Source organism: Manacus vitellinus, unplaced genomic scaffold (genome assembly GCF_001715985.3).
Source record: "Manacus vitellinus isolate BGI_N305 unplaced genomic scaffold, ASM171598v3 scaffold_83_pilon, whole genome shotgun sequence".
NCBI lineage: Eukaryota > Metazoa > Chordata > Aves > Passeriformes > Pipridae > Manacus > Manacus vitellinus.
The window spans coordinates 570,782-594,247 of NW_021940836.1; the positions used below are offsets into that span (position 1 = coordinate 570,782).

Sequence of the window (23,466 nt, forward strand, 5' to 3'; positions counted from 1 at the left end):
AGCATCTAAGCTGGTTCTGGTCCAGCAGGTCTAGCAGGTCTTGTTAGGGGAGGCACAGCAAAAATATAGGAGATACTTCTTCATCTAATGAGTCTGTATGACACTGAATTTACATTCTCCAGTCAGTACTAACACACAAGTTCTCTACAATCCCAATTCATCAGGTCTGACCTCTCTCTTTTCATCTAAATTTTCTAATAATAGATCAACTATAGTTGGTTTAATATACATTTTTGCAGATCACCTGCCTCATGTTTGGCAATGAAGTTTCTGTTTGGGACTGATACTTTTTCAACCACATATTGTATATGTCATAATCCAGCTTTTGATAATTGCAGTATGTAGAAATGATGCCAAATTATCTACAACTGCCAAACATGCTAGAATCAAGTTTAGGAAAGTGATAAATAGTACAAAGGAAAGGATACCTCTTAGTGGAGATCGCTTGCAGATGTTATATGTCTCATATTTTCAACCATCTCCCTGCTTTTGGCATAGCAGTGCAAGCTCTTACATAAGTAATTTAAAGCAGGTACTGCAAGCTATGTCCCTTAGTAACTTTCTAAGACTACACAGATACTGTTTAAGGCCTTCCTTAAGGGCTGTATGGGCAGAGTTTTATGGATCAGGGGACAGAGATAGTAGCAAAAAGACAGTGAGTATTTTAGATTATGTCAATGTCATAATGCTTTTGTTAGGGTATGGATGGAGGGAAGGCAGTTTAGAAGAGGAGACGCCTTTAAGGCATTATAAAGGAGCTTTGTGTCAGGCCTGTTCTCAGAAGATACATTGTAGAGACAATTTTGAAACTAGAGACAGTCACTAAGCAAGATGGGAGAATACAAAGAAAAGATTTCAGAGCTTGATGGGTATGCTTAGGTGAAGTGAAAATGAAAAATCTGGCAATAGCTTTCAGGCAGAGTGGAAGACAAGTGAGATGATTGCCTCAAACAGCAAAGACTAGCCCAGGCAGTAAAATGTCCTGAAAAATATCTAATTGCAGCAAGAGTCTGGAACAGCCTCCCAGGACACAGAGCCAATCTAAACCTGGTCAGCAACATGCTAGAATTATGAATAGGCTTATTCGAGATAACAAGGTTTGGACATAAAACATAAAAGGTGGCATGGGGCAACACAGCTCAGCTGGAACTTTGTTGGCAGGTCCTACACAGGCAAGGGCAGGACTCAAGGTGGCCTATACCCCATAAAGAAGGGAGGATCTTTGGGTTGCTATCAAATGGTCGACTTCCCGGGTCGAGTCACTGCACTGTGTAGGTTGACCGAAGCCCCACCAGGACAGGCTGTGGCCTCAAGTTCACTTGCCCAGCTGTGTTGATCATGCTGGCACTGCAGACTCACTGGAACTAGGAAAAGGAGTGAGGAATGCATATCTGCACAAGCTCAAAGATGGCATTATGAGATAACAGCAAACAGAATAACCAAAAAAGGAATGACCCTGGCTATTAATCTGTGATTGGAGCAGGAACTGAACTCGAGCTCATTATGAGCACTGGTTTCACGCTTGATTGGCTTGGAAGGGCTGAGCACAGGGTGTAAGAAAGAAATAAAGAAAGAAGCCACACACTGTATCAACTTGGACTCACCACCAGCTTGCAGACGGACTGACAACTCCTGATGCCAACTGCAAGGGAAGACAAAATTCAACCCTGTGTGGCTTGAGTGTGGTGAAGACATTCCTGGGGAAACTAGTACCAAAAGGAGAGCTCACAGGACACGAATGAGGGCAATAATTTGTGCACCCATATTATTTGAAATAAGGCTTTAAAACTTTGGTCAATTGTAAATATCTATCTAGCTGCAATAATGAAGAGCTAAGTAAAATTGTCAGGTTTTTTAGGTTAGTTTTTTTAAGCATATGTTTCTTCTGAGGTGTTGTTTGGTTAGTCTCAGAATCCAAAAGAAACCCAAGATGTTGATGTGTCACACTTATGCTGAGTTGGAAAAGAATATGATTTAAGACATCAGGGATAGCTTGTAGTTACTTCTGCTTGTTGCATTATAAAATATAACAGTGATAAGGAGGAAATATGCTCAGTATATAGAATTGCATTTTTGTTGCAAGGAGTAATTCTATCCTTGAAGTCCACAGTAGGGCACAAACCTTCATCAGTCTAACCCTATCCCGTTATTTTGTGTGACATGCCCGTGACAGGCTATTAAGAATGTCACCTGCTGCATACCACCTGAATTATACCCTGCCTGTTTTTCATTCTCAGCTTCGCTGAGCTGTCCCAGTATCCCTGCTTTCCCTTGCTCCCCGGCAGTGTAAAGCAAATCAATTCCTGTCCTTTTAGTTTAGAAGGGATAAAGTTGTTGGTTTTCCTTATCCTTTACCACATCATTACAGACTGTAGTAGATTGTCATGACCCACATGCAAGGAGCATCAGACCTCTTTTCTGTTCTTTTCAAATGAAAACATAGTGACACACTCATTCCCTGCTTTAAAACCAAGCAACATTTAAAGGGGTGTGACCTGAGTTGTAGTATAGCAGGCATACCTGAGACTCAGCCCTCCAGCACTGGATTGGAAAAGGGCTCTCTGTATCTGCAGTTCCCTGGGATTTCTGAGCTGCTCTGCTCCTTGTTCACCAACAGATGTCAACATTTTTCTGAAACTATGGGCCGTAGGATTTGCAGATAGGCAAGGTTTAATTTTTAAAAAATTATTTCCTGGTATGGTTATGATTTCTTCTCCTTTGCTTCTGTACATTCTCTTCTATTTTTTAGTAATTTCATTTATGTGATATATACACTGTCCTTTGTTGATCACAGATGTAGATTTTCAAAAAGACTAAACAGCAATTTTTTTGTATAGACATCTCTTCTGATTCAGCATATTCCTGCCTTTACTGTTCATAGCTCATCAGCCTAATTTCAATTCATAGAAAGTTAATAAAATTAATTTTAATTAAGATGTTATTTACCTTTCCAGATGCAAAATTATTTTAAAATACCTAGTTAAGTTTCATCAGCTGCTTTCATTTTGTTCTTTCCTTGCCTTAAAAGCAATCAAGATTACTAGACAAATGTATGTATAGACATTCTGATTTTATATTTCTTTGCATCCTGTTAGCCAGTGAGTCTACCCTAATGTGTGTATGTTAATACCACCAGAAAGGATGGGCAATTCATGTTTGGTTTTTATTCCTTAAAGCACAGCAACATTTCACCAGGCTTAGAAATTGTAATGTTTTGTCATCTATTGCTGTGAAGTGCCATATGAAAATAACACCAATAACAGTAATTATGGATAGCAATTGCCTGACTGATTCTCCTGTACTTTTACTAAAACATACTCTTTTTAAGGTTTTATCAATTTTCAATCTCTTTCCTAATAACTCTTGGGATTGTAATTGTAAAAAAAAAAAATAAATACAGTAACTTTCTTTGTTAATTTCTTTCTTGATCTAATTTTAGAGTTCTCATTAATTTGCAACCTAATCTACTTCTTTGGCTCTATTTTCCTAGGATGTATTTAGATTTTGATTTTTTTAAATTTTATTATAGAAAGGTTTTCTTTTAATATATTTTTTCTAATTTTGTCTTTCCATTCAAGCTTTCCTGCTTGGCTGCCTGCACCTTCTCCATCTCTCTTCTCTGGCTGTGTCAGGGGAAGTTCAGATTGGATGTTAGGAAAATGTTCTTTACATAGAGAGTGCTTGGTCAGGCACCAAGCCTGTCAGAGTACAAGAAACATCTGGGCAATGCTCTTACTCATATTGTTTAGTTTTAGGCAGTCCTGTGAGAAGCAGGGAGTTGGACTTGATGATCCTTACAGGCCCCTTCCAACTTGAGATATTCTGTGATTCTATGATCTGCACTAGGTGCCTTCTTTTGCCATAGTTTTGAGCACTTTTTAAGAAAGCTGGTTATCCAAGTGTTGTGTTCTCTTTTGTGTGCAGTCAGTTGCATCTGAATCTCTTGCTTTATCTCACCACCTTTTTTTCCCATTGCTTGATCTTTACATCTCATGGCTTACTGCTTTAGCTTACCTAACATAGCCCAGTGGTGACTTCAGGGTGCTTATACTTTCACAGGTACAGGGCAAAGAATGTTCAGTTCTGGGAGTTGTCACATCCACGGAAACACAAGTTTGAGCCCATTCAGAAATGGACCAGCCTCACAGTTACCCTGGATGCTGTATGCATGGGAGCACACACTGGCTAAGACCAAGTTCCTGATCCTCCAGCAGTGCAGGCTACTGAGCACGTTACTGCCCCAACACCAGCCCAGGCTCTCTCTTGAGTGCTTAGACCAGCTGCAGAGCCTGCTTAGTCTTGCAATGTAGACACTGCTTTTCTTTATAAGAATGTGCCATAGAACTTTGAAGCATCCTCACAGTTTTTATGTGTGTTAAATTTGTATTTGTGCTACACAGCACACAAGTCACAGAATGTTTTGGGTGGAAGGGATTTCAATGATCACCTAGTCCAAACCCCCTGTCATGGGCAGTGATACCTTCTATTAAACCAGGTTACTCAAAGCCCCATCCAACCTGACTTTGAACACTTTCACTGGTGGGGCATCCACAGCTTCTCTGTGCAACCTATTTCAGTGTCTCCCTACTGTCCCTGTAAAAAATTTCCTCATTATAGCCAATCTAAATTTACCCTCTCTCAGTTTAAAACCTTGTTGATGATGAATAGGTATAATGAATATAAGTATTTTTGTCTCTTTGGCAAATGCCAAATGTCGGCACTCCTCTCCTTGCTCAATTCGTCACAAAACATGTGAAGAAGAAAGAGTCCACCAATTCCTTACTAGCTGCAGGGTTTGCAGCATACTTGGGTTTTGGTTATTGTGCAGAAGACAGGTGGACTGTAAATCTGAAAGCCCATGGGTCCGCTCTGTTTAAGAAGAACAGCCAAGTCCCTAGGAATTGTGTGTCTCCCTCACTTAGGCTGCCTGTGTTCTTAACACGTGATCCACCCCACTGGCTGTCCTGTGTCTTTTGTCCTGTTCCTCACAGGTTCTCCACAATCCCGTACTTTTGACTCATGAAGATCCTCACAGGGTTTACAGGGACCTTAAAGGCTCGCCCAGAGTGACTGACCACTTGACACACAAAATCTGTTCCCTTACTCACCCTTAGAGCTCCTCCAGGTCATCTATCTCATAGATATTCTTCCTGAGTGGACCAAGGGGTATTCCTTCCTTTGTAGCACATCTCTTTTGCTTGTGTGTGATGGCTTCTGGACAGCAGATGATACAATCTCAAGTCTGTATTTAATGAAATCTGATTATCTTCCCACGGCATTTTTGTCCCTTTTCCAGAGACAGAAAAAAGGCTATGATAGAGTTAGGCATCTTGCAGGATTTATAAATGTATGCTCCAATACCTACTCTCAATTTTCTCAGCTCTGCAGGGAGTAGGAACTGTCTGGAGGTGAGAGGTATAAGGGGCAGAAGGGAAGACAAGGGATCAAAAATCTGTCTGAGACACTGTCATAGAGAATTTGTACTTCCATGTTAAGAAGGAAGGCAGCTAGGAGCCAAGATCTTCCCCTTCCTTCTGTGTGTGCCCAACAGTAGTTGTTTCCTCCTGACTGACACAAGAGAAATACAGATCAGTCTTCTGTAGCTTCCTTCAATTCTTGTTAGCCATGTGTGTTCTCTGTCCCTGCTGTGTTTTCTCCCATCTCTCTCTTGAAAGAGATCATCTGCAGTTGTGTCTGTTCTGGGTCTAGTGAGTGCACTTCCTTCCCTCTCTCCACACTGAAATGCTTAACACAACTGAAATGGAGAAACTGTGATTACATAGGAATTGGAAATTCTCTTATATGGTGACAATTGCTTTCAGTTGAGAGAGTTAAAATCCTTTGCAAGGCAGCCACACCTTGCTCTGGATAAATGCCAGGGAGCAGCAGTCCTCCCAGATCCAGAGTCTAGGTTGTTAGCTTTCAGATCCTATGATAAGAAGAAAGGTAGGGGCTAAGAAGTTTTCTAAGTTTACTTCAAATCTAGTCCTGTAGGGTAATCATCATGTAGAACACCTGAAGAACAATTCTAAGCACATATACAGGCTACGTGGAGAATAAATTGAGAGTAGCCCTTCTGAGAAGGACTTGAGGATGTTGGTCGACAAGAAGCTCAACATGACCTGGCAATGTGTTGCAGCCCAGAAAGCCAATCATGTCCTGGGGTGTATCAAAAGCAGTGGGACCAGCAGGTTGAGGGAGGGGATTCTGCCCCTCTGCTTCACTCTTATGAGACACCACCTGGAGTACTGCATCCAGCTCTGGAGTCCCTAGTGCAAGGAAGACATAGACCCGTTGGAACAAGTCCAGAGGAGGGCCACCAAGATGATCGGGGAGCTGGAGCACCTCTCATATGAAGACAGACTGAGAGAGTTGGGGTTGTTCAGCCTAGAGAAGAGAAGGCCCTGGGGAGACCTTAGAGCCCTTTCCAGTACCTGAACGAAACTACAAGACACTTGGAGAGGGACTTTTTACAAGGACATGGAGTGATAGGACAAGGAGTACTGACTTTAAACTGAAAGAGGGCAAGTTTAGATTAGATGTTAGGAAGAAATTCTCTGCTGTGGGGATGGTAAGGCACTGGAACAGGTTTCCCAGAGAAGTTGTGTGCGCCTCATCCATGGAAGTGTTCAGAGCTGGGTTGGATGGGGCCTTGATCACCTGGTCTAGCAGAGTGGAGTGAACAGCTCAGCAGCATCAATCCTTATTCAGACAAAATAGCTTCTCAGGTCTTGTTTTGCCCCCGTTTTCCATTGTTTCAGGCCTGCAGAAACTTGTTTGCCCCATTGCTTTTGTTCTCCTGAGCCACACAGTCCAGTGGACAGAGAGGGGGTCAGATGCCATCTTGCCTTTGAGAAAATGACGGCGGGTGCTCTCTATGGGAAGTGGTTTTGTTTGTTCGGCGGTGGATACGCTCTTGTGAGTAGAGCACTCTTTTCCCTCTTTAATTGATACTGATGTGGTTATGGCAAGTTTTTCAGGAAAATTGTGATTCCAAGTTGTGGCCTCTCCAAGTATTTCCTCCGTTGTTGTAAGGGATCAGGGGAGTGGGCAACTTGAGTGGGGTTAATTTTCCTGCTGGGTTTTTAAACCAGCACAATGGGAAGTGTAGTTTTTGTCCTATGTTAATCAGCATGTTTGACTCATAAATCTCATGTTAAACAACAGTGGGGTCTCATGGTAGTTTGGATGGAAAAACAGAGCTTCCAGGCATGTCCAGAGGATAAGAAATGAGAATGATACTGTCATTCTTGATCAGGTTGCTGTTTCTAAGCACTCTGGGACTTGTGGCAAATCCAAATCAAGGATGCAGCTGCTCCAGGACTTACCATCTTCCTGCGTTTGCCTAACAAGTATTTGCTTTCAGGGTAGCCAAATATGAAATGCATGTGAAGATTGGTGTTGGCACAGGATGCTGCCCAGGAAAGGGCCACGCCCCCGTGGTGCAGCTCCTTTCATGCAGTAAGTGTTGTGTTCCAAGTCACTCCTCTGAGTCCTGAATGACAGAAACTGCGTGAGAGTGGGTTGTACTCTCTGTCTTAAAGTCTTCCTGTTTGCACAGTCACAGCTGCTGCAGCTCGACAGAAGACAACCTCAGGGAAAAGCTAAGCCAAACTTTCAAACTGAGGGAGCCTTAATAGCACGTGACACCCATAGACCCCAAAGGGCTTGGCAATCAAGGTTAGTACCACCCTCCTTACCTCGTAGAGGGGAAAACAGATGAAACAAAGCTACAGAAAAGAGAAATTATTTTCTTGAGATTGCAAAGCAGTTTGGATCAGAGAACTAGGGCATGAATCTCTTGTGCCCAGACCTGCTCTCCTAGGTACTGTGTGACTTAAACTGAAGTTATTCTGGGGAGCTGGTTGTCTCCATTGTTTGTGCTTGCTCTCCCCCAGCCTCAGAGCAACTTCTAATACTAAGCAAGAGCTTATAGGGCCTAAGTGAAGGTAGAAAAATACAGCTTTGGAACAGCATGTTGCAGCAACTGTGTGTAGCTGTGCACATATCCAATTAGGATCTAAAATATGAACTGCATGTTTGAATTATGTTGTGTTTTCTGTTGATACAATCTTTTCATCTTCTGGGTGTTTCTGTGTAAACCACCTCTACTAAGCAAGTTCCTAATATACTTCCTGGAACCTCTGGCACTCTCCCTCTCCAAATAAATTGTTAATGGGGAAGTGAATACCTGTATTTCCCTATTTTGTCCCATGGTGCTTAGCAGAATTTGTTGAAGCAGTCATTTTCTTTGCCTCCATCATCTTGATATACTTGTCACTTTAATTTTTTAATTTTTAAATTTAAATTTTAAATTTTAAATTTAAGTTAAATTTAAAATAATTTTTAAAATTATTTAAATGGTAAATACTGTGATAACAAAGCCAAAAAAGCAAACAAAAAAATACCAAATCCCCAAAAAAGTTATGTCCACAAAGCCTATTCCTTTTTGTTTGGAGTTCCTACTAGACAAGAAAATTACTCCACGGGGTTGTTACAGCTGTCCTTTATTGCTAAGCCATGCTGTAATTGATGTTGGTCTTCTCTCCACCAAATAGGAGCTTCCTGAAGATGAAACCCTCTGCCATCTATGAGCTGTTAGTGGACAGTGTTGGGCCATGGGACTTCACTGGCAGTTTTGTTCCTTGTGAACTGCTACTTGTTGGGGAGGATGCCTACCCTGTGCTCCTGAGTGCTAAGAAGCAAGTTCTGATTGCTGTTTCACAGTATGGCAAGGGCCGGATGGTGGTTGTTTCCCACGAAGGAATCTTGAAGGACTCCAAGTTTTCCCAGTTCCTCAGAAATGCTGTGCAGTGGCTTAAGCCTTGCCCCGAGACCCTGGTTGGCGTTCATTCTCAGTTGGATTCCCTCTCCCAGGTGCTGCTCAGGGCTGGCACTAAAGTACAGGCTGGGGCAGAGCTCAGCCCCTCCCTGGGAGTGTACTGTGTGGATGCCTATGACAGCTCGAAGGCAAAAGACCTGGTTGGCTTTGTAAAAGGGGGCGGAGGGCTCCTCATTGGAGGCCAAGCCTGGCACTGGGCTAGTCAACATGGCAAGGAGAAAGTGCTGTTTGAATTCCCTGGGAACCAGGTGACCAGCGTGGCTGGTGTGTACTTCACAGGAAACGCTGTGGAAAAAGGCATCTTCAAAGTAGCTAAGAAAATTCCCAAGATCCCATTAGTTGTCCCGTGAGTATCTGAATTGCTCTCTATTTAAACAATGGTTCAGGTTGTGCAAGTGAGCTGTTTATAGAAGATTCGTGAGGTGAGAGTTGAGGATGACGGTGAATGATGGTTCTTTAATAGCCAGGATGGGATGCAACTGTTGTCTTCCAGTTTAAAGGGAACCTTTCCACTCTTTGTAATTGGAAAGAATGGTGTTTTCTACTGCTTCCAGTGCAGCTGAGACAGGCACAGGGAATCCATTCAGGGAGAAGAAAATGAGGGGAGCCATCTTTTAGAGCATTCTGCCTGATCAAGTGTACCTGAGTGCAACACACAGCAATGGAGGGACAGGAGGGGGAACTCCTTTCCCTCTCCCCACATTGTACAATTAGGGCAATTTTCCCATAGCTGAAAAACAGGTTGGTGATGAAGCACCAGGGCAGCCCTCTGGGCCAGGCTTTGGCTGACAGCTGCTAAACCTGTTTAGCCTGTTACTTGCAGGAATTCACCTTCTGTAGGTGAGACCCTGGGGCCACCCCAGAGGTGAGGAAGCAGGCTGGGTGCCACCTTCCTTCTCAGTTCTGACATGGGCTGAGGACTGAAAATCTCAGTGCTCACAGTTTGTTTGGGATTCCAGCCTGTCCCTTTGGGTCCTGGAGCATCAGGTGTAAAACTCAGAGCTGTTATGACTCATATCACACAGCCGACCAGTTGTTGGAGTCCTGGGCATTGCTCTGCCACCCTCCTCCCCTTGCCAGTGGCTGTGCCTGTTGCCACTTAGTCTTCTGAGTTACACAAGGCACAGCAGGTTCTCCTAGGAGCATGAGTGCTGCTGCACTTCTGCTGTGTGGCAGCTTCATTTCACTGTAGGGAAAGCCACAATAGTTGCAGTAAAATTCCCTGCAAGTCTTTCCTTCACAGCCTTTTCCTTGTGGATATATAATACTAAATTTCTAATATTTTCAAAACAATTTGATTTGATACTTTCTGGATGCTCAATTTATTTAGTAATAAAGGTAGTAGAAATCTTAGCTGTTGGATTCAGTGAGATGCTTAGAATACAGCTAACAAATAAAGTTATTATTTAAAATTTGCTGATTCATTTTTGTCCCCACCTGTATTGCACAGGCATGTTCCCACTGCTTCATGCACAGTGCATCGGGCTGGAGAATTCAGCAGAGAAAAATTGCATCGCAATTATTATGACTTTAAATGGTAACTAAGGTGAAATATACCTTGTTTAGGTTGCTTCTGTGGTGATTTTTATTCAATCCAGAGCCACAGAGAAATTTAGGTATCTAATTTCTGTGTAACACAACAGCTCTGTGCCTCTAGGCCTTCCTGGCAGCTTTGTGTACGGAGAATCTGACTGCAGTCTAAGGCAGGTGCTGTGACATAAGCCAGGGCACATACTCTGTGTGACATAGGGTCTCAGTAAAGTAGTAACCGAAGGAGAGCTGCAGATTTAATTCCTGTGATACAGGTGTGCAGGAGGGCAACATAATTTATTCTTACTGATTTGGCTGCAATGGCCACGTAACAACAGATACTTTACAGGTGTTGGGGGAAAACTGTTTGGCAGAACCAGGAGAAAGTGTGTACAAAGCAAATGAGAGTCATTCAGCATGTCTATATCCACAGTGACATAAAGGAGTTATATGGAAGTAACAGAGATAAGAGGGCCTTGCACAGCCTAATCTCTTTATATTGTGGAAACCAACAATGTGAGGTAATGTGAGGTCTATGTTTTAGGGCTCCAATTCAACTTGAAATCACTCATTATTTGTCTAGCTGTGTGTCTGCCTGTCCATATAGCCCATCTGTCGTTGCTCTCCTTCTTCAGTTCTCAACAGTGGCAGAGAGAAATCTTTTGGGCTTGCCTAGTTGTTAAAAACTAGGGCGGGGCAAATGGAGAAAGTTTCTGTTATAGATTTGCCAATTCCCACACCATTTGCAGTTTAAGTCTGCGGTTTAAAAAACATGAAGGGTCTGATTTTTGAGTTTCTGCAATGTATTTAGATTTTCAACTGGCTCTTCAAAGTCAGAGATCTAGAAAGTTCCTTTTGGCCTGTTCTTTCCTTTTTCTGAATGAGTGCTGAGATTCTTACAGATTTGATTGGTTATAGAACCTGAGGCTTTAAAAAGAAAAAAAATGAGATATTGCTGTATTTTATTTTTTTTAATGAAAGAACTGACAGCATGATGTACTAGGACGAGGGAGGAAGAATAGGCAAGGATGGATGAGGTTGGTTTTGAGCCAAGAATTGTGGGATGGGGGCTAACCTGGACCTGTCTTGATTCTGCAGGCACCAGGCCAACCTCAGCCTTGATGCTGAGTTTCTCCTGCGTGATGTGCTGGAGCTGGACTTGATGACGGGGGGCATTCCCTCCACCTTGCTGGTGCATGGTGTACTCTCCTTCCCCCTCTGCCTGGACAGCTCGCACCGCTGCCTCTTGGCTGCAGCACACTATGGCCGAGGCCGTGTTGTGGTGGCAACCCACGAGAGCCATCTGTTCTCCCCAAAGCTGGCCAGATTCCTGCTCAATGCTGTCTGCTGGCTGGATGCCGGGAGAAAGGGGCTGGTGGGTGTGGATCCCAGCCTGAAGAAACTGTGTAGTCTCCTCTCTCTGGAAGGGGTGAAGTCGCAGGTGTCACAGCTGACAGGTGACCTCAGCGTGTACTGCTGCTCTTCTTACAGCGACAGAGAGGCGGAAAGGATTCACGCTTTCGTGGCAGAGGGAGGTGGCCTATTGGTGGGAGGCCAGGCCTGGTACTGGGCTTCTCAGAACTGTGGCAAAGCTGCTGTGGCAGAATATCCTGGCAACAAAATCCTGAACCGCTTTGGGCTGAGTATCCTGGGGCAGAGTGGCCAGGCGGCCAAGCACCGGCCCGTGGGGCCTGGGGAGCACTACCACTTCCGCAAGGCACTCCTGCTCTTCAGCACGCAGGTGAACAAACGTGAGGAGCTCACGGAGCCCCTGAAGGACTGGCTGCACTGCCTAGCACGGGACTGTGCTGCCTTCCTGCGCATCCCAGCCCACGACTGCCCAGCGTATGCCTCGCTGCACCGCATCCTGACCAAAGTGCTTCAGAGAAGTGGGATCCCACAGGTCAGCAGGCACTGCCCTGTCAAGAGAAACTCCAAAGAGGCAGTCCTGCTCTGCATGGCAACCGAGCTGTCCCTCACCATGACAGACAGTGCAGCCCTGGTGCAGAAATGTGCTGCTGGGGTCTGTGCCCTCCCTGTCACTGTGGAAATTGATGGCACAAACCCAGGTGAGGAGTGTATCTCCTGTCCTCTTGAAACGTCCTGTTGCTGGGGTCGGTGTGGTGCCCGGCCTCAGCATGCATCCGTCTGTGTATGTGCAATTTCACTGGGGGCTTGAGAGGAGGCCAACTTCTGTGTAGTGGCAGATGGGATCCTTTTGTGGCCAGCTCTGATTTCAGCACTCTGAAACACCCTGTGAAAGTCCTTCTTCCTCACTGTTGGTGCACAGGCACCTGGGGAAGATGAACCCCCTAACAAGTGGTACCCCAGGGTACTTGCACAGCACAATGGCTTTGGCAATAAAGCTTCTTTAGGAAACCCTGTGCTCTACACTACAGGTTGCTGTTGTCATAGTTGTGCTGATACGGCCATCTATGGAGACATCCTACAAAGAGGTAGGAGTTAGAAACAAGGATTTTTGTTATCTAGACAATTTCAACTTGAGTTAGAGCACAGTCTCACATCTTGCTGTATCAGCACAGTTAGTGGAGTGAAGATCTGGTTTTGGGGGTGAAAACGGGAGGCTGGAAGTATGTTGGGAACTTCTTGGGCTGAGACCACCACTGGAGCCAAGGTATTTGTAATTACACCATTAATGATTTGTCTATGCTTAGGCCTTGTATCTGTACAAGTTTGCTGAGATTCCTGCTCATAACTGATATGTTTAAACTCTAGGTTAAATTCCACTAGTAAGGTTTTATCCCCTGGACACATTAATCTTGAGATTTTATGGGGTTTTTTTTGGTATTAGGATATGATTTAGAGGAGTTGTTTCCAGACTGTTCTAATGAGATGAAGGAGACTGTTTCTGGAGTGGCAATGCCTGACTGCAGAGGTTATGCAAAGAGAAAAGTTGTGGAATAACTACTCACTGGTTTTAGCATTAATGAGTCTGGACAAAAGGGGAAAATTGTTAGGGTTGGTTGAACTGAATGGATTGACTCAAACACAGTATTTTGTTTGAAGAGAAATATTCAGAATTTGTGTAATTTCACATAAATAAAAAAGAAAGAAATGCTAGCAAACCCTGAACACCACTCAAACTGCCTTTGATGCAAATTCAGCAAAACTGAAATGAACTGGTAAAACATTGTGATATAGTCTAATCGGCATTTTTCTGTGGATTAGATTTTGCTTGACAAAACTGGTCTTGCTTTCTTGGATGACAGGAAGGGTTGTAAACTGGGTGCTTTATGACAGTTCAGCTCTTTTTAGGACTCTTGGTGTCTGTATTGAAACATGCCTAAGTAAACTTTGTGTCAGACCTTGGGAGTAGAATGTACCCAATATGTGTGGTAGAGATGGGTCAGTTTTGCACTATGTACTGCAAGTATTTAAAGAGATCTAGGATGAGGAGACTTGCTTTTCCAAGAGAAGACTGTCTAGAAAAGTGCTGAATTGTAGTGACACGATGGGATACCTAGCATGGAACGATCTCTTTAGACCTTCTCATAACTTCAGTCAGCTAGAAATGGGAATTCCTGTGGGCTGCAGCTTGTGCTGGAAAAATACAGTCAATAAGGAAAAACGCAATGCTCCTGTCAGTCTGTTATTTGGGAAATATTTTATGACCATTACAACTTCAACTGTGTTGAATACCAGCATAGTTGGCACCCCTTATGAGGGCTTTAGGGTAAGAGGATCTGAGTGGAGGAGGTGTTGGAATTTTGGTTTCTTTTTTTATTATTATGTATTATTTTTAAAAGGTACTAGTAAAGGCATTTAAGCTTGGAATTTCCAGAAGTTCAAATTTGTGTGGGCTTGCTTATTAATGGTTTAATGTTCTTGTTCATGCTGCTACCCTACAGCTTTAAAACTGTATTTCTGACAGGTTGGGTAAAATGCGAGACGGTTCTCTGAGTGTAGAGCAAGGGATAAGAAAAGGATGGAAGATTATTCTCCTGCTGAAACTTGAAATCTCCAGAATCTGTAATGGTCAGGACAAAGAAGTGCTTGACTGTTCAGGACTGTGTTATCTCTTACCTTTAGGTAAGACAGCCTGGAGGAGTACAGGACTCTACCTCCCTGAAGGGCACACAGCAGTTATAACATGCCCATGCCTAGTGGTCGGTGCTGGTCTGAAGGTAAGGTCTCTCTATTTTGGCTTTAGTTTACACTTCTGTATTTGACAGGTGAGTGTTCAAAAATTTTCTCCTTAATGTTTTTGGCTACCTTTTCAGTCCTTTCCTACTGCTGCCACCCTGTGGCACTTCAAATGCTTTGTTATCATTTTTTCACCTCATGTTCTTACTCTTTTCTTTTGCATTCTTCCTGTTTTTGTGTGCTGGAGGGATAATTGAGTGTGGCCGCTGCTTGAGGGCAACTATGTTTGTTCTGTTATTGTGCAAAGAGGACTGGGCCCTTCTATGCACCAAACTTGCTTCCATCTCTTCAGATTTCTCATAAATTACTTTGACAGTGCTGTCATTAATGCTCATGTAGATGTATCCAGAGCAGAGATACACTGTTACTTGGGATCCCGTTCTCCACAAAATATGACACAGGTAAACGCTTACCTGCTTGAACATTTTTTGCAGTGGCCTTCCTGCAGCTGAAATGCAAAATTAATTCAGGTGATCTGTCTGATCCTGCAGCCACATGCTGTTTGTTTTCCTGCAAGAGGTCCAAGGAGAAGGCACAATAAAAGATGTAAGCCATGTGCACATCTCTCCATCTCCTATGTTACAGGACGTGACTTTGATGCTGGTAAAGGGTAGAGGAATGACCAATGCAAGTATAGTGTAGTGAAAGAAGTCACTGTGGTACCCTGACCAGCTGGTGAAGGATGTAGCTGAGCCAGTAATAATGGGAGAATAGCTGTAAGACTGTCTGAGACAGGGATAGCATTGAACTTTATCAGCTTTTTTCATTGTATTTACTGATCCTGGCCACCACAGGCTGAAAAGTTGAACTAGGCTGGAGCCGGAAGGCTGCTTCTGCATGTGTGCTCTGCAGGGACAGTGCTGTAGCAGAGAGTTCAGGATGTTGAGGTCAGGCTACCAGGTTGCACTCGGACACCTTTGATCAGCTGTTCCTATGCTTCTGTTTGGCAGGTGCAGATTGGGTGTCACACAGATGACCTCTCTAATGCCAAAGAGCTGAAACGGGCACCAGTGGTAATACGCACCTGTGATGTTGCCTGCCAGAAGCAGTCCATTTCTTGCCTCTGGGGGGGCCTGATTTACATCATAGTACCAGCAAAGAGTGTCCTGGGGAAGGTGCCCATCACAGTGGAAGGGGCAGTCAGAGCTCCTTTCTTCAAGCTTGGTATGTTTGTTTACCTTAGAGCTTTTTTCCTTAGGGCCGCTCACAGATGATGCTGTCCCTGTGACTGAAAGTAAAGATGGTCCCGTGCTTAGGAAGGTCTTAAAAAATGCTTGGGTTTAGGAATAGCCAACTTTAGTTTCCTCACTGTTGTGTCCTCTGGGATTCCCATTTTTCTATGCATTTTTATAAACGGTAGAAAGGTGGCCCCCAGGACTGTCAACCTGACTTCTGTGCCTGGAAAGATCATGGAACGGATCCTCTGAGATGCTATGCTAAGGCACATGGAGAACAGGGAGGCGTTTTGGGACAGCCAGCATGGCTTCAGCAAGAGTAAGTCCTGCCTGACCAACCTAGCAGCCTTCTATGATGGAGTCATCAGTGGACAAGGGAAGGGCTATGGATATTGTCTATCTCAACTTCTGTAAGACCTTTGACATGGTCCTCCAAAAAATCCTTCTCTCAAAATTGAAAAGACATGGACCTGTTGGAGTGGGTCTAGAGGAGGGCCATGAAGATTACTGGGCGGCTGGAGCACCTCTCCTGTGAGGAAAGGCTGAAAGAGTTTGGATGTTTAGACTGGAGAAGAGAAGGCTCCTGGGAGACCTTATCGTGGCCTTTAAAGGGGGCCTTTAAGAAGTATGGGGACATACTTCTTAGCAAGGTCTGTCATGATAGGACAAGGGGTAATGGTTTTAAACCAAAAGAGGGAGACTGACCTCTGCCACGACAAAGCATGCCTTGTTCTCTGCCTGCTTTACTGTGCCCCCATCTGGCCATCTCTAGTCTCTGCAATAAATCTCTGATGAATTTCTCGTGTTTCCAGCAGTTTCTCTTGTCTTCCTGGATGCAATTTCTTCTTGCTCTTCTGTCAAACTAAACAGAACCAGGGTTGTTGTGTGCAACAGCAAATCTCTGCTAGAGAAGAAGAAATCAGACATTGGAGAAACTTGATGCTTCTTGTTCTCTGATGGAAAACAGGGATCTGTTCTTGCTGTGTTACTCTGTTATATGCCAGTCCTTTTCTGTCTGTTTCCTACCCATTAAAGAGCCCGGGGAGACTTCCTAAGCACAGAATAAGGATTGACTATTTAACAGCCACTACCCCCAGTCATGGAACTGTTTTCCATGCAAATTTTGTGACCATAGTCTTCTTCTCCAAGCCTGACCTCTGTAAGTGTGCTCAAAAGTCAGAGCTGCTCTAAAATCTATTTCCTTTGTTGTTGATGTAGGGGAGACCTGTGAAAGACAGTGGAAGGCCTGTATCCGACACTACCCTGCTCCCTGGGCAGAACTGGCTGTTGAGAATCTTATCCTGACGGTGCCCTCCGACAGCATCCGCCACATGGAGAACCCACGGCCACTGCTGACCCTGTGGAATGAGATCATGGTGGCAATAAGCAAATTGGCAGCCATACCAACAAAATTCCCAAGGCCAGAGAGGATTGTAACAGATGTCCAGATCTCATGTGGTAGGTACATTGCCATATGGCCTTCTCAAGGGCTAAGAGACAAGTGGCCTCCAACAGCAGTGTCTGTTCCTTCAAGGTTATTTTGCTAAAACCAGACAGGGAACATATGTGAGGTGTTAAATGACTGTGACCCTTGCATAATTGCGAGATACTCCATCAGGGTGGAAATGTGGTAAAGCAGGGCTTGAAAAACATATTGACCTTTTCAGATGACTCCCTGCTCTCAAAACTACTGTTGTCTCCTCAGCTGTTCTTCTGTCTGGGTATGTTAAGATGCAGAGCTGCTGACTGCAGTGGCTTTAGCTCACATGTAGTTACTCATTCTCCCTCCTGAATGCCAGTACAGCTGGGAGACAGTGACCCGATTTCTATTTTTTCTCTGCCTCAGCCACAGAATTGGTTTTATGTGTTCAGTGACAATTTTTAAACCTCCAAGTGCCTACTTGCTGGAGATGGGCTCCACAAAGGTTACTCTGGGCAAACCTTAGCCCAAAAATATGTGCCTGAGAGGATAGCAGTGGAGAAGTAGAACCTGTATTGCTGTCAAAGCCCATGAGTGTGTGGTTTTGCAGCTGATGCTTCCCACTCCAGTTTTTCCAGTTGAGAACTGAGTGCCTTTGATCTAGAGTCAAATTATATGGTAAATGAACTTTGCGATAAAAATTTTGTTCAGTGGTTTTTCAAAATATACTGGTTAAATTCATCATCCCACAAAGACACAAGGGCTTGGCACGAACCCTGATGTCCTAACTCTTTACTAAGCCACATGGAAAGAATTTGTGGCACATCTTGGGAGCACTAAGTTCTGCTATCCTGAGCAAATGTCCGTTATAAAGATCATAGTCTGCAAACATAAAATTCCCTTCTGGTTTGGGTGGACTAAATGGTTTCACTCACATTACTGGACCTGAACAGTGATTGCTAAATGCATACATCCCTCTTGCTAAAAGAAGAGGAGGCACAAGATCTGAGTTCCTGTGGGAAGGGGATTGCCATTCATGTTCTCCAACTTGGGCAGTCTTTTTGTTCAAAGTCAGCTGTGTAGGCTCCCTATGCAGTGAGTGTAAAGGGCTGCTTATTCCCTGTTACAATAGGCATTTGAATTTGGAGGCATGACTCTTGTATCAAGTTTTGGGCTTCTTCAAGAAGGACCAATTAGGGAAGAAGACACAAAGGAGTCATAATAAGTAAACTCCCTTGTAATGCAAGATTCTTGTCCAGCATCATGGTGGGAAGTTTTTTACAGAATAGCTATCCTACAAGGCTAAGAACAGGCTTAAGTATGACAAGCTTTGCAGGAAAACTCTGTTTTCCATGTGTCTCATCCACACCACTGACTCCTGGAGTGCAGACCTGCAGTATCCACACTCTGCACAGGAAGACTCAAGGTCTGCCATGGTGCCGAATCACATGGTTGTGTCAGTGTCAACTGTGCTCAATTTGTGAGTATTCTGGGCAATGGTCAGGCCTTTCCCCTCATCCTAAAATCTCAGTCTCAGTTCAGCCATGAGTGCATGCTTGTGTATAAAAAGGGAAAGAAGGTGAAACTGTGCTTAACTGATATTTCAGTCCTACCTTTACACTGCTTATTTGACTACTTGCTAGGGCAAAACATGATGAACTTCCTTACGTCACAAGGGGGAAAATTGGTCATTTATAGTAGTACAGTGTGGTTTGTGAGATAAAGGCAACACACTCAGAAATGGAAAACAAAGATTAGTCACTTATGTCTGAGAGGCACTGAGGTGAGCACTTAGTGACATGTGTTGGTACCTGTCCTTCCTGCAGGCTGGATGCACGCTGGCTATCCCATCATGGGCCACCTAGATTCGGTGAAGGAGATGTTAGACATGAAGCGTATGCAAACTACTGGTCTTTGGGGTCCTATCCATGAGCTGGGACACAATCAACAGCAGCAAGCATGGGAATTTCCCCCTCATACCACAGAGGCCACGTGCAACCTCTGGTCTGTCTATGTTCATGAGAAGGTGCTGGGGATTCCCAGGCATCAGGCCCATGAGGCCCTAAAATCACAGTGTCGGAAGGAAAGGATAGAAGAGTATCTGAGGAAAGGCGCTCAGTTAAAGGACTGGAACATGTGGACTGCTCTGGAGACATACCTGCAGGTAACTGGGAAAAATGTGTGCATTCTTAGTGCAGTCAGTGAAGCCTGTGTCAGAGGGATGTCTGCAGCTTGGTGACTGAAACTGTCAAGCCTCGTAAACGTTTACTTACTATCTGGGTTCATCTTGGACTCAGAAAGCACATGTGAGGTATATAGACAGAGTGTTTAATGCTGATGTCTCCTGAAAACCTTCCTTTGCCAGACTTGGGCTTAGCCACTCATGGAGGTAGCTTACTGCAATATACTAATCTTTCTCCCCAGGAGAGAAACAGGAACTGCTGCTTGTTATACAGCATGGGAAAAGGAGGATCAGACTTGGGCACAGTTCTTTAATCCACTGCAGATTTCCTGTGGGACACTGGGCTAGTTGGTAAAGAAACCTTGGCATTGTAAAATGTCTAGAAGAGCCAGGCTTCGAGCAATATTATGGCCAGGCTCCTTTTTACAAAACATGCAAAGAGCAGGGTGTTTTATCAGTCAATGCACTGAGTGGAGCCAGTGTAGTCCATCAAGTGGGAAGGGGATGGGTTCAGCTCTAAAGAGAGATAAAACATGAGATTTTAAAACATGAACCCTGTCCTAGATTAAAGTGCATTCTCTTGGGAAGCATGCAAGAGAGATTTTCCTCTTTCCCTTAATCCTCTTAGCAACCAGTAGTCTAATGGACAGAGCACTCAATCTGATTTTAACTGGGGACTGTAAAGCAAATGTCCATTATGATGTCTTAACCTACTGACTGATGTAAAGTGAGTTTCCCTCAGCCCCCTTTTTTGGAAGCTCTCACATCTTACATGAGCAACAAAATATTTAAGTATCAATCCTGATTTTTTCACATCCCAGAGTAGCACCTGAATCATCAAGCTGAAGAGTAAACCTTTGGGTTTTTCATGCAATGAATATAAAAATAGTTTTACAGAGTGAAAAAGTTTTAAAAAGGGAAATTTTCCCACAATACCTTACCAGTTTGGCCGCTGTCCCCCTGCCTCACTCTCACTTATAGGCTGGAGTTTTATATATATATATATATATATGTAGTAACCACCTCCTGTCTAACACGGGAGGTTACTAACACAACTGCTGGAATAAATGTGATGTGAAAGAACAACTACAATTCTGCAACAGCAGCTTTTCTGTATGAATCCCTTTTATTCTTATTCTTAGCCAAAACATGTCCTGCTCACAATCTTTCCTTCCTGTTTTCTCAATACTCCTTGTTCTCCTGTGCCCCTTCTTTCTAGATATTCTATCAGTATCCTCTGATGCTTTTTCACTGCACAAGAAGCTTTCCTCTCTCCAAAGCAGCAGCTTGTATAGTAGGTTGCTGACATTTCTGCATCTTTCATCTCTGTTTGTTTTGGGAGGCCAGTGTAATAGGAAGGTATTTTTCTGTATTCTAGTTATACTCTGAAGCCTGAAAGTTGGATGCTTTCATCTAAGTTTACATTCATTCTAAAAGACACTGCAGAAAACTATGAAATCTTCTATTGTTTGTAACACAGGAATAATGCCAGTGAAATGATAATTTAATTGTTTTTACAGTATATTCTTCTCCATCAGTTGCAGGAAGGGTTTGGTTGGGACCCCTTCACCCACCTCTTCTCTGACTACCAGAAAATGTCCACCATCCCAAAAGACAACCCTTCTAAGATGAACTTGTGGGCACGGAAGTTTTCTCAGCAGGTGAATAAAAATTTGGCTCCATTCTTTACAGCCTGGGGATGGCCTATCAAGAAAGAACTGTCTCTAGAACTGTCCTCTCTACCCAGCTGGGAACAGGACCCAATGAGATCCTATAAACCATAGAGGAAAACTATCTAAATCTTGATTCTCATACTAGCTATGGCCTATCTTTTTCTCCTTGTGTACTGCATGACAGCTCACTATGTGCTTAGATTTACAATGGATTCTTCAGCTTCTTGCTGACAATGGAGAGCAACCCCAACAGAAATTCAACAGGAACTTGTCTGCAGATCAGCAATCTAAGCTATCTTCTGAAAGATTAAATAACCAATGAGCTTTGTTCTGGGTTCTTCACCTCAGGAGGAATGTAATTCTGAGTTTATTTAGTTCCTACAGAACCTTTCTCTGATGAAATGGAAGCTTTCAGGGTGAAGCAGTCACTGGAAGAGTCTCAAGGACAGTGTCAAGGGAATATAGATCTTTAAAGCAGATAGTAGCCTCCACAATGTTGTACTCTTCAGTCATAACCTCAGTGACATGAGATTTTCACTATTGTTTTTCTTACTCTAAAATCCCTAATTTTTAATTCCTCTAATTATGCAGAACTTCCACACCTACTATTATGAAAGTGACCTTGTAATGTTTATATACAGGTTGTATAATACATAGCTGATACTGAAATGCTGTAGATTTCTTCCTACATTCTATGACTCTGTGACCCAACATGCAGCTTCGTGTGTATAAGTCAATTATAAGTTGTAGCTGTCACTCTTAACCATGGCCTGACAATAAGACACATGCCAATGTAGATGGGAGAGTGGAAGCAAAGAGGTGACTTGATTGTAGTCAGTAATGGTTTAACTCATGGGCTCATCAAAAGTTAAAACACAGGCACTGACCTGACAGCATGAGGGAGCAGAGAGAAGGAAGACAACTGTTCATCAAGACAGTAAAAAAAGACCAGAATAGAAATTACCCAAATACTTGTTACAACAGCTTTTCATTTTTGTGTTGGCTCAGATGTAGTTCTGATTTCCCAATGATTTATCTGCCTAATATTTTACTTTGTCTTTCAAACTTTTTTCCATTCTTATTGACAACTAGTATGAGTTTATCTTCCAACAAAATAAATGCAGAGGCCATACATAGTTTAAACAGTATCTCAGTACTGGTTCGAAGGTTCGGAAGACTTACATGGTATAAAGATTTGGACCTGACCCTACCTACAGAAGCATATTTATCCCTAATGAGTTTATGAATAAAAGTTTAGCTTGTGTCCACTTAAAAAATATACAAAATGTATCAAAGTGCTATCAGATCTGTTATCAGATCAGTATATAAACTGGGGGGAGTTGGCTGGGTGCCACTGGTCACAGCTCAGGGACAGGCTGGGCATTGGTCAGTGGGTGGTGAGCGACTGGACTCTGCATCACTCAGGTTTCCTGGGGTTTATTCCTCTCTGTGTCTCTTTCTCTACCTTTCATTGCAACTACTGTTGTTATTATTATCATTAGCATTATTGTTATATTTTACTTTCCTTCAGTTATTAAACTGTTCTTAGTCCATGACTTTTACCTTTCTTTTATTCTACTCCATCACACCCCATCCTCTGCTCAGAGGCAAGGCAGTGAGCAAGTGGCTACGTGGTACTTAGTTTCCAGCTGGTGTTAAACCATGACACACATGAAACACTGAATAATTTCTGTGACATTGTATTTCAAGCAGCAGTTACAGAACAATTCAGCATGCATGGGAAAATCCTAGGACACACCTGAGACCGACCTGAGCAGGAGCTGAAGTGGAAGAAAAGTAAAATAGATTAGGAGGCCACATTGACCTTAGCAAAAATAAAACCAGAAACAGAGGATTTTTGTGCTGTGATAAACTAAGAATGGGTGGGTTCGGTGGTGAGGTTTTCAGATTACATGTAGACTTACTGGCTTCATTTTTATAGTCAGTTTGCTTTTAATGGAAAATTGTCTGCTGTTTCTATTTACTCCTTTCTGCTAGTAGGGAGCCCAACAAAGATTTGATGAAGGCTTTCCTATTATTATCAGGCTAAGGGGGATTTCACTAATAGCTGAAGCATCGGATTTGCCAAGGCACTTGGGGAAACACACTGAGGCACAATACCTCTTCAAGGACAAATGTGAAATAAAATAGCAATAACTGTCAATTTCATTAACCACTTTTGTATTACCCTTCTTGCTAGCAGCAAATTATTTTCAAACATGGCTTTTTCTTCTGTTGACAGTAAAGAACTCAGTGGTACTAAAGGAGCTGCTGATTTAATAACAGATTCTGCTCACTGTGTTTCTCAAAATTTAGTTAGATTACTAGAGAAATTTGTACTAATTGTATTGGTTATTTTAGCCTTTGATTCTCCAGCAGCAATTTTAGGAAGTAATCCACAAACCAAGAGTAGATTAAGTGGGATTCGTCTGTTCTGGTTTGGCCTCCAAATATTAGCCATTTGAGCTGCTCACTCAAGG

The 23,466-nt window shown here is 43.3% G+C and overlaps 1 protein-coding gene across 1 annotated transcript; it reads left to right on the forward strand.

Annotated features, from left to right (window-relative positions):
• Positions 1 to 6,628: 6,628 nt before the first annotated feature.
• Positions 6,629 to 22,532, forward strand: TCAF2 (TRPM8 channel associated factor 2). Its single transcript, XM_008921121.2, has 8 exons — positions 6,629 to 6,918; positions 8,559 to 9,188; positions 11,471 to 12,441; positions 14,423 to 14,517; positions 15,487 to 15,700; positions 16,930 to 17,169; positions 18,958 to 19,295; positions 20,852 to 22,532. The coding sequence occupies exons 1-8, from the start codon at positions 6,878 to 6,880 to the stop codon at positions 21,095 to 21,097; spliced, it is 2,775 nt and encodes a 924-aa protein (XP_008919369.2). The 5' UTR covers positions 6,629 to 6,877; the 3' UTR covers positions 21,098 to 22,532.
• The last annotated feature ends 934 nt before the right edge of the window (positions 22,533 to 23,466 follow it).